We start from the raw sequence: 15223 nt of genomic DNA on the forward strand, positions 1-15223 counted from the left end.
TGTACTACATGAAATCGTGGGAACCTGTTTGGGTTTTTCAGAAAGAATTTAGAGGTTTCGTCGGTGCGACCCCTTTTTCGGGATCGATCATGTGAGAGTAAAGAAGCCATAAAATATTGTTGACGTTCGGCCAGGGTGGCGGCCGCCCACCACCGAGCCCAACAAGGGGACGGGACGGGAGCTTCCGAGAAAGTCCAGCCCACGCCAGCCTTACACCCTGACTATAACCAAATATGGCATAACACAGGGTGGTTAGCCACACAAGGTTAACCCTTGCCGCCTGGAAAATGAAAAATCCAAGAAAAGAGGAGGAGACAGGAAAGTTGTAAGCAAGAGGACAGGAAAGCAAAAGATGGAGGGGAGGACAGGAAAAGGCGACTGCCGATTTCCCACGGTCGGGTCAGGCCGGAGGTGCCGTCTATGGGAAGCGTGGGCCAAAGTGGTGTGTTGCCTCCGCCGAGGGGCCTTAAAGGTCCAAACACTCGGCATCGGCTCAACCACCAGGATCCCCTTTTCCCCAGACACGACGATGCCACGCACGGCTAAACGTGGGTGCTCGGGGTCCGTGGTGTCGCACAAAACACACAAACACCTGCTTTAACAGGTGCCCCCTGCGGGGTAAACCACAACTAATTTTTATCCTGCACACTGAAATTTCCTAGTGTAAGCTATGCTGTCAAACATAAATTCATTCGCAGATATAAGGAAGTACACGGACGTCCATTCTAGGGGTGAACGTGCGTGCCATGTGTCCAGCATGGCTGTGCATAGACACATAGATGCACAGGCGCAAAGGGGACTGGAGGCAGGCAGTGCATTGTCTGCAACAGCGTTCAAAAACCGCACTTACTGTAGTGTTGGAACACTTTGCAGACGGTACGAATCACCTCCAAGCTTCTTGCGCATCATCCGGAAAAGTGTTATCATTCTAGCCGAGGCATTGTTTTTGCTCTGCAATTAGAATACCAATTTATCTTGTTAAGCTGGATGTTAAATTTTTGGCATAATTCATCTGCCAGCCTCATTGCAAAATAGAAAGGCTGATGTATGTAGTAATTTTACCTCCTGTTCTGGTGAACTGTGTGAATTGAAGCAAAATTATTTCCCTGCCAAACTTGCCCTGAATCAATTTTGTTTCTTTGCTTGAAAACTTCATGCATTAAATAAAGATTAAATCAGTGACCAAGTTGTTCACATGCAGAGCAGTGAACTTAGAAGTGCTGTTTTCATTAGGCTGCTCTAAATGTTGGCTTCATATGCATTTGACATACACCTCATTGTACTTAAGCATGAGCCTGAAAACTTGTATTTTGTTATTTAACAGTCCTCTTCACGAAATAGACTTCCGCAGCAAAATTTCAGGAGTGATTTACATATTTCTACTGGTCTTACATTTCCCAATCAGCTACGCCCCACCAGAAGGCTGTTTGAAAGGTGTGGATGGGGAGGCGATCTTGTTCACGATTCTACATCTAAGAAAATACGGGACAGAAGGAACCACTGTTCATGAAGGAGGGAGCCAGTCAGTCAGGACTTCAATAAGTGCATTTGCTTTCAAAGCCTATTTTTGATGTTTTCCGTATTGGTGCTAATGTGCACGCTATATGCAATGTCACTGACTGCGTTTTCAGCAGCTTTCGACCTGTCAAGTATTTGGCATATTCAGACTGGCAGGAAACCAATTGGCAATCCGCCTTTTGCACGAGTTTTCTGCGCATGCGCGAAGTCGTAGCGGCGACCGATGGAAACACATTGTGCGGCGTCGACGGCGTTTCTCGGCGCCGCCAGTGCACGGGGGCTGGCGGCACCGGGCGGCACGGTGGCCGTCACAGGCTTGGCAAAGCGATGCCAACCACATCTGCTGCGTACGGCTGCCACTCTCTAAGCGCGCCAAGATGCACGACGCGGTTTTTCAGGTTTCCTTCGCCGAGCCGCGGCCAACAACGACATGAAGCTACAATTAGGGCCACCAAGCGCCAAGATGTGAATGGCCGACCTTAGCTACTTACTGCGTACTCTCGATTGTGCGAAAAACACTTCGTTACAGGTATGTATGCATCTAAAGGAAATGTGCATAATGAAAAGTATCTACCGGAGTTTGCACCAAGTGATAGCCGCAATGAGCATTTGTTCGGCGCGTCTGATGGCGATGTATTTTGTCGTTTGTTTTCTTTATGTGCGAAGAGGCCGGGTAGCGCAGATATCACAGGTGGCTGTGTGCGCTAGACCGTAATATTTAGCATGTTTTATCGCAACTGCCGCCTGACTAAAAAGAAAAGAAAAATTGGGCGTTTGTTGTGATGCACCGCCGTTCGCGAGCCGAGTGGTTGAGCTGGTCATGAGGTTCGCGAGCGGCAGTGCATTAAAACGCCGTATATTTTTTCTTGTTAGGCAGTCACGATAAAACATGCTAAATATTACGGCCTAGCGCACAGAGCCGCCTGTGATATCTAAGCTACCTAGCCCTTTCGCACATAAAGAAAAGAAAGGACAAAATACATCGCCTTCAGGCCCCGGCGCAACTAAAGCAATCACGCACCGAAAAAATCCTCATCGCAGCTATCCCTGGTGCGCTACAGCCTGGGTGAAAACTCCAGTAGGTACTCTTCATCATGCATATTTCGTTTAGATGCATACATACCTGTAGTATCTGTGTTTTTGCCGCTAGGAGCATATGACGCACTTGACACTCTTGCACAATGCACAGTATTTTTTTTTAAATTAAAGGCTCGCCTTCGTGCACGCCAAAGCATCCGGATTTTGTTCCTTTGGTGTATGCAATCAGATGCACTTCGTTAGGAAGCTTGATGATCGTCGTCTACGTCCAACCGTTTGCAACGGCAAGGAAACCGCCCGGCACAATAAATGAGTCTCCTGGAGGGTTCATGCTCGTTCACTTGCAGAGTGGATCGCTCTGGACGTAGAACAGGGTTGGTTCCTGACCGAGATGCGCATCCGATATGTAGGAGATTCACATGTGTCACCAAGTTGTTGATTCCGCAGAAATCGCAGCGGAGGCAGAAATGAACGTTGGAGATCCTTTCATAACAGAATGACCGTTCTCTGCGCACCGAGAACCTTTTCACCACTGCGACCACATCCGTTCTGACTCCTGAGGCCAGAAACCAGCTATAGCTCTGAATCATCCATTGCCAGAAAAATGCAGCGCGTTTCCTGCAGGTGTGCATTCCGGCCAGGACAATGCCCTTTTCATGGGGTGTGTATATGTGCCTCTCTGCCGATCTTCGTTGATGAAATCCTATAGCTGCACGGTTGTAGATGACGCGAGGAGGAAGCGACGCCCATTGCACCATGCCGGCGCCGCGGTGACCGCATTGTGCTCGGTAACTCAAGACACCCCGCGCATATGCGCCGCTCAAAGTCACAGGAGACGATTCCACCTAGCTCTGCAGCATCAACAAACCCCTGGCTGCTTTGCCCTTTGAGATCCCTCTCTCTCTCTCTCTGCCCTCACGCTCTCCTGTCTGCCGAAAACCTGCACGCTGAGAGCGTCTCATTCTGTCACGTCGAACACGGCCCGCGCTACACGCTCTTACAATACGAAGACAGTATATGCGTACGTGCGTTATGAGTGGATTGTGAAAACGCTCTACCTTCCCCCATACTGCGTGAACATGATATGCTGCAATCACTGTCACTACTTTCCGCTTCGAGGCCAAAAAAGGGGGGAAGCTTTCGCTTTCTACCAGCGTTGGCGTGGCCATTTCGTATGGTGCGCTTTCGCGTCGCCTGCTACACTGCCGCTCAATGTGTTTCCCGCCCGCTCCCGCATGATGGCGCCACATCCTCGCGCAAAAGGCGGATTGGCCCTAGCTGGGTCCAGTTCAATTGTGTTATGGAATAATAGCCAGCTGGGACGAGTTGCAAATGGTTCCTGTTGGCTCTAGCTGGGACCATCTGCCAACTGTTCCCAAATGGGAATGTTTCATAGCACAGCTGAATTGGTCCCAACTGTAACCATCTAGAACTAGTTAGACCTTTCCATGTGAGAAGATGAGTTAGCATCGCTGATGGACCGCGTGTATGGTGTTCCAGGCCGAGCATAAAGGGCGGGACGACATTTTCATGGTCATCATAATTTTTACATGGCAAATCTTATGTGTGCATGAAACAGTTTTGCGGCTGACATTTCAGTTTCTTTTTTTCGAATTACAGGCAGCCAAGTTGTGGGCGCGGCCCTCACATGAGTATATATACGGTATTCTTCCCAAAGGAAGGTTTTTGGCTGGTTGCGAGGCCACATTTGTGCCACTTCTGGCAGGTAAAGGTCTGTGCAAAAACGGCAACCTTGCAAGCATCCTTGAGTGTCCTAAACATATGAGAGCCGGAGGGAAAGAGATCTGGAATGTAGGCAGGGTATTCGAGTACTAATATTAACGTCTATGATGAATTTCGGCCTCTTTCACATTTTCTGACCAGAGAAATCTAATCACCACTCACTGTTCTTCCCGAGTGCTTCCAGTGGAGTGGCCATTTTTACGGGGCAATAGCTAGTAGGCAAATCTGCAGTCAAAATGCATATGTGAGACTACAAGTGCAATAACGTGACACATATGTCGCAGAAGGCGTGTTGCAGAGGAGTGCCAGAGGTGGCAAAAAAGTGGCTTCACAACCAAATGAAAATTTTTTCCTTGGATGGAGTACATGAGTTTGTGGCCTGATGGAGCAAGTGCATCAAAAAGCAATGAGACTATGCAGAAAGATATGGGTGCATTGTATACCTATCTTTGTGTAACTAAATCGTAGGACAGTAAGTATAAATAATCTGACTTGCCCTCGTACAAAGGCAAAGTACACTGTGAACAGGTATCAATGCACATAAACAGGAACTATGCAAACAAAACATTGCCTTGATAAGGAAAACAACTGGTTTAGTGCTTTGCACGAGACATGCCAGCACAGAGACTAGGAGTAACAATTAGAGCAAGTTCTGCATGAAGTGTTGCGTTCACATAAACACTAATGGCTGTACACCTTTATTTTCTTCACTCTTCACAGCTGCCAACTGTGACAGATGACATGCCAGCTGAGGATATTGATCTGAGTCCCATCACCACCCATACAGTGAAAGGCATTAAAGCCTTACAACTGCTTTTTCTTTTTTTTCTCGCCAAAGCAGTTCACAGATTTTTAGCAATTGCACAATTTACTTAATTCGTATAAACAAAAATACACCAAACTACACTAAATAAATTTTTTTAACAAAGTCCCAGCGACCAGCACTGCTATACTCATCTGACAAAGTGTAAGCCCCTGCGGGTATATAAAGGCAACAGTTGGGAAAGCATGAGTGTATAGACGTAAACTGCAGCTTTGAATGGAACAGAGAAACGATGGTACCAACAGGCCATTCTGCTCAAGTTCCAATGCTACCATTGTGTTGTGGTCTAGTAGACATCACATTTTCGATTTTGTCAGCCACTCGAAATCCTGAAAGGAAGAAAAACCCAACAGAAGAAAAATTATTCTTCTGTGCTTCATCTACAAATGCCAATGTGTGCTTTTCCTAACAGGCAAAAAAAGATACGAACAATAAGTTAATTAGCAAAGTGTGTTGTAATGCCGTAAAAAGCAATGCTATCACCTCTACAGCTCTGCTGGCTTGATTGCTGCCTACAAGCTACTGCAATAAATAAAAAAAGGAAAGAGTTCACACAGTCTTAAAATTGCACATGTCCAAGTGGTCAACTGGCCCTTTTGTGCTTTTCCTAACAGGCAAAAAAAAAGATACGAACAATAAGTTAATTAGCGAAGTGTGTTGTAATGCCGTAAAAAGCAATGCTATCACGTCTACAGCTCTGCTGGCTTGATTGCTGCCTACAAGCTACTGAAATAAATAAAAAAAGGAAAGAGTTCACACAGTCTTAAAATTGCACATGTCCAAGTGGTCAACTGGCCCTCTTCACATTAAAGATGATGGCAGTTACTTGACCAAATGGTATAAAACTTACATGACATGCAATTTAAAACACTGTTTTGAAACAACAGAAATGAGGACAAACTTCAAAAGTGACACTATGCAATGAGGTAGCATAATGAACCTGGTGCCCTGAGCGCAATTCTCCAGTTCTCATTCAAGGTCATGGTCTTTTGCATGGTTGCCAATTTCATTTACAGTAAGCTAAATAATCTTTGTGAGATCCCCCAGCTAAATTTGCAAAAATAATGTAATTTTATAAGGCGGTTTTGTATGCCCAAGAAGATGCACTTGAACGTTCTCATCTGAAGTGGTTGTTCATTTTCTGCCAGTAACAAATATGACAGCAAACTCAAAAAATAGATAAGTTGTCTGAGGAGTTTTACTGACCTATTCACACATTACGCATATGCCAAAGCTTGGCCTCTCATAATTACCTCTGCATAAAAAACATCCAATAAGCCAAGCTAAATGCAGAGGCTGCTTCATTTCAGATTCTTGCAGCAATGCCCTCCAATCATCTGTGTTCTGCTGCTTCCCCATGACACTTTTAACAGATGCAGTGCACCAAAGAACATTAAAATAAAAGCTATACAGACAGAATGTAGTAAAATAGAACAAACATAAAACTATAAATGTAGCTGATGTTAGGGTAACTCGGGTGCAAGGAATGAAAAACAGCCGGCTAGAATGAGCGCATATTGCATATTGTTGGTTGCCAGCTCTTGTAGAAGCTCCAGCCATTTTGCAAAATTTATCCTAGCAAGCCTCCAAAATCCAAACTCCAAAATCTCAGTGTGGAAAGACTGGAAAATTAATTTGGAGAAAATAAAATTAATTTATGAAATTTGGATGACTGGCAAAGAGCCGAGTTAAACCAGCCTCAATTAATCATTTCACTGCTACTCAGAACGAACGCCTGCCTCGCTTTCTCCCATCTCCTCTGTTAGCACTGCTTAGTCGTTTCTGTCAGTGGTATAAGTGCAGTACAGAGGAGCCACAGGCACATTAACCAACCATTAACCAGTTATCCTTCTCCGGAGGCACAGATCACAGTAAAATTTTGTGTGCTGGTTACCATCAAGTTAGAGGGTCATAAAACATACCAATATGAAAGTGAGCTGATTGGTCAAATTCATGACTCTAGCCTTACATCACCACTCAAATTTTGGACTCATTGATTGCAAAATCGAGAATACCAAATTTTAAGAAGCAGTTTCAAATACCAGACCACTTTTATTAAAGATGATGCAATGTACTATACAGGTAAAACTAAACACTACACTGATAATGAGGTCAGCAGCTGCAGTTGAGCAGTTACTGAAGTTCCTGCTACATTTAGATCATTGAGTCCTGTTTAGCATGAGTAACATTAGTTCTCACCTAGACAGAAAACCAATAAAAGAAAAGAACAGAAGCAAACCTGGGGTTTCCTCTGAGCCATGCCGTCGATAATGACATTGATAATGGTTGGCCGGTCTGTTATGGCAAGGGCCTCTGTAAAGGCTGCACGCAGTTCCTCAGGCGTCGTGACATTAAAGCCCTTGCCGTCAAACATGGCCGCCATTTGGTCGTAGCGGACGTCCGGCTGGAGTGAGTTGGCTGGGAGTCTGCAGAAGCATGCACGCATCCGCTATAAACCATAATTAATGCAGCTCAGCTATGTATGAAACCATACCCTAGCCTATTGTACTTCAACATACTAAGAAACTGCAGCCAGGTGGTTAATTAAATTCATAGCTGGGGCCCAGAATGGGCAAGGTATGGAATCACCAAAGTAATAAAAGCACCACAGAGGTTCACAAAAATGTCTCGCAAGGTAATGCAATAAAATTAAAAAGTGAACTGGCCTGCTAAGCCTTAGTGGCAACCACTGGAACATAAAAGTGCATAGGCATTCAAATAGCTTTGCAATCATGCTTTGCCCAAGTATGGAAAAGCAGGCAAAAAAGAAGTGGAGTAAAAGATGATGTTTGCAGTGGCAGATCCAACAGTGACAAATATACAAGAGTAACAAGCAGAACTTCTCAAAGAAAGATGGCTTCTCAAAAAATTGTGCAATGACAAAATTCAGCGATTACACATACAAGAACTTAAGGAGAAGGATAAAGTAGGCCAGCTTCAAGCAAGCATCTAATTGAAAGATACAAAACTTCCTGGGATAGACAGCAGCACTCACGAGATGCAGGGGTGCACTCCTGACTGCAGAAAGGACTCCCAGGTCTCTCCATCGAAGCCGCTATAGATGCCGGAGTTATTCATGACTATGACAATGATTGGAAGCTTGTACCTGGAAGGGGAAATACAGGCTGGACTGTCACAGCATAACCAAGGTGCTGGAGCCAATTCGCTTAACCTGAACTATCCTGCTATGGGCACTTTATGCCCAGTGAATAATTTATAATATGATGATTGTGATGATGGTGATGCATTTTTATGGCTTAAGGGCAGCTTCGGCCAAAGAGTACCACCACTCCACAAGATATTTTTCTTCATACAAGGCGTGGTCAAAGGCCCCTTCAGGCATTTAACCCCAGATTACACCAGGCCAGCCGAAAGCTTGCGCCAACTGTATCACCTTTGTGTACTGAGAGGTGCTGGGACTCAAACATCAAACCTCCCGCATGAGAGGTTTGATGTCACCGCTGCAGTCCGATAGGCGATAACAATATAACTGTGGCACATCCCACAGTGATTCTTGGGCTACGAGAATGCCGTAGTGAAGAATTATGGATACATTTAGGCCACCTAGAGTTATTTAACATGCGCTGACATTGCACAACACATAGGCATTTTTAGAGAAATAGCTGTGCGGCCCGCATTCCTGAGTTTCACGCCAGTATAGTGTGGTAGTCGGCATAACCGGAAGGTAGATGCCATGGGTATCACTGGAAAGGTTACCAAGAAAGCAGGAGGGTACAATGACAAGCAGGACGGTTACCACCGGAACCATCCGGCAAGTGGTTACAGTGGAAGGAGGGTGTTGCAAAAGCGCAGAAATGCATAACTGGAGGGTGGTTACTTTGGAAGGCAGAGAGTGTGCTGGAGAGGAGCTCTAATCGAAAAACGAGTGTATGTATGTATGTCTGTGAAAAAACAAAGAGGGCGTTCTACAACGACACATATATGCATGTCAATTTCAAATTCTTTGCTGCAATATATTTGAAATTAAAATATTCTCATAGCTATCAAAGAGCCTCATGTTTGCTTTGTTTTGTTGGGTTTAACGTCCCAAAGCAACTAAGGCTATGAGAGACGCCTAGTAGAGGGCTCCGGAAATTTCGACCACCTGGGGTTCTTTAATGTGCACTGACATCACACAGCACATGGGTGCCTAGCTTTTTGCCTCCATCGAAAAGCGGTCGCCTAGGCGATCCCACATTCTTGGGCACAGTAGTCAAGCACCCTACCACTGCACCACCTTGGCGGGGTTAACAGTCTTGTGAGTTTTTGTATCTTGTGTCACGGCCGGTCTCGGGGGAGAGCGCGCGCTCTTTCTTACGGCCTTCTCAATCGCCGCGGGAACAATGGGAATGTTTCTCCTTGAGTTGCGCTCTCCGCCACCGCAAGGGGCGCGACCTGCTCACTGTTTGTTCCGCGTCTGCTTCAGCGGTGGCGGGTGGCTTTTGCCTGGTTTCGCGCTGTCGCTCGCGAGTTTCGTGGTTAGTGCAGCCCCAAAATTAAAGAACACAGAACGTAGATGATGCAGCGGCATGTCGTCAACGTACTACACACGTGAACGGATATAAAAAACACCATCGTTCAGCAAACGTTCGACAAGCATGGCGTACATTGCGGCATGGTAGATACTTTTGTCCATTTTAGTCCGTATTTTTCCCAAGCCTGTACAAGAATAGGAACAAAAAAAAAAACACTGAATGAGAAGTGATCACATCAAAGCTTCTTCAAGGCTAACATGACAGCAACTCGTCTGCTACAGCAAAACCGTCTTTAGCGCTAGATGCGAAACCATTCATGCAACACCGAAGATGAAAATAATTTCATAAAAATGTAATGTAAATTGCAAAATGCTTGCATGATATAAAAGATTAGTATAACAGTCAAAGTAAATGTTGCAGGGTTGAGTTTTAAATGTTATTACAATTCATATATTAGCCAATGTGTGGTATTATACACATTATTTTAATTTTGCAAATAAACATTGTTTTAATGAAATTTTTACATGATATTAAGCTTTTTATGAAAGCACTAAAACATGGTTTGATATTCATGACACCACTTGTGCTCGAAGTGGTAAAAAGAGGCCAATAAATGATGAAGGTGATACTCGATGCAATGACTTACAAATGAGTTCACCTGCTATATCGAAAGTATGCAAGAAACTTTAAAGCGTTAAAGAAAAACACTCTCACTGAAGGCTCATTTCAAGCCCTATATAGCGACCTATATTGAGGCTCTCTTCGGGAAAGTAAGGTTAATGTGCGGAAGGAAATGACATATGCTAGATGCGAGGGCCGTAACAGCTAGCGGCACATGACTACATTGTCAAGACAGACGTTTCATCTGAGAGCAAAATCAAGGCACTGAAGAAAGTGATGGCATCTCCTACCATCCCATTTCCCACTGTCACATATTCCGGTTTACCTTACGCCGCTGGATATATCGTTTAGTTGATTAATCAACTTCGGATGTGACGCTTGCTCTATTCTTCTTGAAACTATAGCGAAAGAAGCAGCCCCATGTAGTACGCTCTTCTACGAGGACAATATTCTAGTGGACTGCATTATCCGAAACCAGAGCTTGTTGCCCTATTGGTCAAGCTTTTTTTTTTTTTTCTTCTTTTTTTTTTTTTTTTTTTAGAAAAAGCTGCCGTGCACCGACTATACACACAAATGTTCTTGAAGTACTTAAGATCCTGATTCAGTCAGCATTTCAGAATTCAACACTGAGTTGCACGAAAGGAATTGACAACAGCTATGTTATTAGGTCCGCTTCTTTGATACTTGAAACATTTCTCAGAGTTCTTCTTCTCAATTAATTATACCAGGAAAGTGACAGAGAAGACCGAGAGGCCAACTCCTTATGTGCACAAGCCGTGCAGGAAGATTTTGAGACTGAATTTTCTAGACGCAGGTCGCGTTTTGATGAATTGATGAACATATAGTGCAATGTGTACCTTTAAAGGACAATTTTTTTATTGTTTGCCGCTCTTTTCGATTCTGCTTAACTGTTTATGCCGATTTCCTTGATTAAAAGTAGTCGCGAGACTACATACAGTTGAATCCCGCTATAACGAAATTCACGGTGCACGAAAAAAAATTCGTTCTCACGGAACTTCGTTATCGCAAAAATTTGACGTGAAACGCAGAAAGAATTGCCCAAGCAGCAGCAAAGGCGTTTAATGCCAAAAATCTGTAAGCTTGGTTTGCTTACGCTTCACGGCGAGCAACGCCATCACGCGATTTTCGCACTCGGTCAGCAAACCCATTGCAACATCGTCGTCTCGGACAGCAACGAAATTCCTGATGACATCAAAAGCGTCCATCACCTGTACGGCGGTTGCCGCAGCCGGCGCTTCCTGTACGTCGTCGTCTTCTTCATCGGAAGAGTCCTTATCATTCCGGGCAGCTTTTATGATCTGCTCATCACTCACATCTTCGTGAACAACAACACAAGCGTCAGCGCCGATGTATTCGTCGAGCTCGAGATTAGGCGGCACGGTTCCTATTTCTCCCAGCGTTTTCCAGGCGGCCGCGATCCCCGGAGCCGGTGACGCCTCTTCGTCGTCGTCTGTAACGCCTGGTGTTAGGCCAGCAGAGTGTACGGGTCGACCTTCGGCAAATCCGGCGTGCCTGAAACAGTTCACAATTACTGAGCGCCCCAGTGTGCTCCAGGCAGCAGACATAATCTGCAGTGCCACGTACAAGTCCACCTTCGTGTCTCGGCCGGTTTCAGTGTTAAAAAGCAGCCGCTGAATTAACCTCCCGCGGTAAGCGCGCTTCAGGCTAAGAATCACGCCCTGATCGAGAGGCTGTAAGACAGACGTGCAATTGGGAGGGAAAAACCTCAGCTCCGTGTTAGTGAGCTTGACTTCGTCGGAGTGATGCGCTGAACAATTGTCCAAAAGCAAGCAAACTTTACGGCCCTGCCGCTTCATGTCGCGGTCGAATGCCATCATCCACTCGGTGAAAATAGCGCGGGTCATCCATGACTTGTTGTTCGCCTTGTACTGCACAGGTAGGCTACGAGTTCCCTTAAAACAGCGCGACTTGGCACTTTTGCCTATGACTAACGGCGGACGCTTGTCCGAGCCATCCATGTTTGTGCAAAGCAGCACTGTGATGCGTTTTTTGCTGTGTTTGCCGCCGTGACAGCGCTGCCCCTTGAAGTCGAGCGTCCTAGCCGGCAACATCTCGTAGAATAGCCCGGTCTCGTCGGCGTTGTAAATGTCTGCAGGCGCGAAGTTGCTTAAAATTCCGGCCATGTTACTCGCCTTCCAAGCAGCTGCTCCGTCCACGTCTGCTGACATTGACTCGCCGCACAACACTTTTCCAACGATGTTATGGCGGGCCTTGAAACGGTTTAGCCAGCCAATGCTGGCTTTAAAATCATCAATGCCAAGTAGGCATGCATAGTTCAAGGCTTTCTGCTGGACGATGCTTCCGGACAGGGGGACGTTGCTGGCTCGTGCTTCCACAAACCACGCATGCACTGCTTTGTCCAACTCTTCATGGAGGGGCCGCGTCACCTTTTTGTGCTTCGAGGATGTGCCTGAAGCAAGTGCCATTCTCACGCTGTCCTTATTGCCTAGAATCGTTGACAGCGAACTTGCAGGAATTCCGAAGTCTTCAGCAATTGCCGCTTTCTTCCTTCCGCTTTCTGCTTGGGCGATTATTTGAGCTTTTTGCTCAAGGGAAAGAGTTTTGCGTTTTTTCACTTGCGTTGCCATCGTGTCCTGCGGATGAAAACTCGTCGTTGTCGAAGAGAAAGGCAGCGAGTGAACAACGCGACCACGACACAAAGACAAAATGGCGAAACTGCAATCACGTGATTTCATGCTTAATGTGGCTTTGGATTTGACTTGGACTTCTCGCCAATAAAACTAGTTTCGGTTTCGATTTTGAACGCGAAAATTTCGTTGAAGCGGAAACGCTCTGCAAAAATGGTTCGTTGTGCAGAGAAATTTAGGCCATTAATTCTTATAGGATACTCGCGGGGAATAAAAAATTATTCGTTGTCGCGGAAATTTCGTTGTGGCGGTATTCGTTGTGGCAGGATTCAACTGTATACATCTTCGTTCGTTCAACTGACTGATATGTTTTGAACGAAGCTAAAACAGCCCACTCCACTAGACAAGTGAAATTTTTACTATATGAGTAAATTTTTGTTCTTTACTCTGAATCTGAGACGCGCCATGAATTTTTGTCCGCGCCTCTTCTGATCTAAACGAAAACGGTAGCGGTTGACAGAATCTCCACCCAACAGTTCACCATGCACTCACGTCAGGTCGCGCTACACCTGCTTAAAACATTCAAATGCACATACACCTGCTTAAAACATTCAAATGCACATTGCATAGCCTGGTTAATTTAGTTTTAGAAAACTTAGGGGTAAAAAATGTTGAAGTGTTCCCGAAGCTTCATTCGACCGTGCGAGGCCGCACTGACGAAGGAGCGCGCGCGTGAGCGGATTGTTGACTGTATTTTATTCCTCGTACACGATAAATATTCGATGTTGATTACGGATTTTGTATAAACCATAAGGGGCGAAATGTCAGGACCTGCCGGTTGCAACTGACGCGGGCGAAGCTAAAAGCGAGCGCGCGTTTCTCTTGCGCGTGAACGGCTGTAGCGGAGGAGCAGCAGTGGGGCGGTAGCGACCCCACCGAGGCGCGGCGGGCGGTAGAAACAGACCCCATTGGAGAGGCCGTAAGAGAAGAGAAGCGCTCTCTCCCTCGAGACCGGCCGTGCTCGTGTCCACTGGAATATGGCTGCCGCAGTAAGAATAGAACCCACAATCTTGCTATTAGCAGCCGAATGCCAAAGCCACTGAGTCAATAGGGCGGGCTCTATGAACATCAATATGAACAGTGATAGTATGGTATTAATCCAACAAGTCATTTCCCATTAGGAAGCAAATTTCAAGGAACCGCTTCTTATTGACAGTTTTTACAATGCAAACTCACTCTCCAATCTACAGGTTTTCTATGACTACAGATTTCAGTTAGTTATGATGTGTATTGCTGTGTCACCAAATCATGTGTCTCACTCCGAAAAGCCATTTGGTTAATAAACTGTGCCATATGCCTCCCAGTTTCCAATCTGTTTCCATACCAATACTGTCAGTTTATTCTTAAATGTTACTCAGGCTTCATATATTGGCTCTCAAAAACCATTGCACAGCTTTAACAATATACACCTAGCAATCTTCTCGATTTAACAACTTTGGTGATTAGCTAAGGGAGAATGTACATGCTCTAAAATAAAAGCTTATGATTGTTATTAAGACTTGCATTCCTACTTTTTCTCTTGAATGATTGCATGTGTTTATGAAGGCTCTACACTGTGCAACATTTGAAAATAGAGCTGTATCCCTTTGCTTACAGACCCAGGCCGCGCTTTTCGCTCGATGTGCCTCTCTGTGCAAAAAGTGGAAAAGAAATACAGCCTGTGGCCAAGTCAGAACAGTGCACATGGAGTCTAGTCTGACTTGCCTAGCAGCTGTCTCCATCTCCATGGCTGAGAAGCCAAACGCACTGTCCCCTTCAATGCAGATGACCCTCTTGGATGGCGACTGAGTCTGGCACCACAGAGCAGCTGCAATGGCAAAGCCAACACCAACACCCATGGTTCCAAACGTGCCAGCATCCAGCCTGCATAAAACAACATAAACCATTATCACATAAGACCTTTTAGCACACACACAATATACTACTAGCTAGCTGCATTCTTACAGTTCTTTACTCTGCAACAATCTTCCCTTGCATAAAAAAAGTTGAGTTCTTTCTCTCTGGGAGCTTTCTTTTTGTTTTTATAGGTTATCAAAGAACGTAGCAGCAAGCAAATCTGCTACGACGTTTACTGCAATGACTTCCCCGCAGCACACCAGTGTAAGCAAGCGAAGCATTCTAAACAATAAGGTGTAGAAGGACTGGATCTGTCGCGACGGTTCCTCCGCACTAACAATGCAAACATGGAATCAATTCTACAAGCACTAAAAATGCAGCTGTTGGGATCACAAATGCTGATCGATATTGTTTTTTTTTGCAAAGTGAAATGGTCAATAAATGCCTTTATCTACAATTACATTTCTCAAAATTTGGTA

At 45.3% G+C, this 15223-nt stretch overlaps 1 protein-coding gene across 1 annotated transcript in view; it reads right to left on the reverse strand.

Annotated features, from left to right (window-relative positions):
* Positions 1-4939: 4939 nt before the first annotated feature.
* Positions 4940-15223, reverse strand: part of Hacl (2-hydroxyacyl-CoA lyase) — a 33783-nt gene continuing 23499 nt past the window's right edge. Inside the window, exons 14-17 of the mRNA XM_084593810.1 lie at positions 14613-14771; positions 8118-8228; positions 7362-7548; positions 4940-5451 (exon numbers count right to left, since the gene is read on the reverse strand). Of these exons, the coding sequence (XP_084449936.1) occupies positions 5419-5451; positions 7362-7548; positions 8118-8228; positions 14613-14771 (490 nt within the window). The 3' untranslated portion in view covers positions 4940-5418. The remainder of the gene's footprint in view (positions 5452-7361; positions 7549-8117; positions 8229-14612; positions 14772-15223) is intronic.

Source organism: Amblyomma maculatum, chromosome 2 (assembly GCF_055883805.1).
Source record: "Amblyomma maculatum isolate TAMU_Amacu chromosome 2, ASM5588380v1, whole genome shotgun sequence".
Lineage (NCBI taxonomy): Eukaryota > Metazoa > Arthropoda > Arachnida > Ixodida > Ixodidae > Amblyomma > Amblyomma maculatum.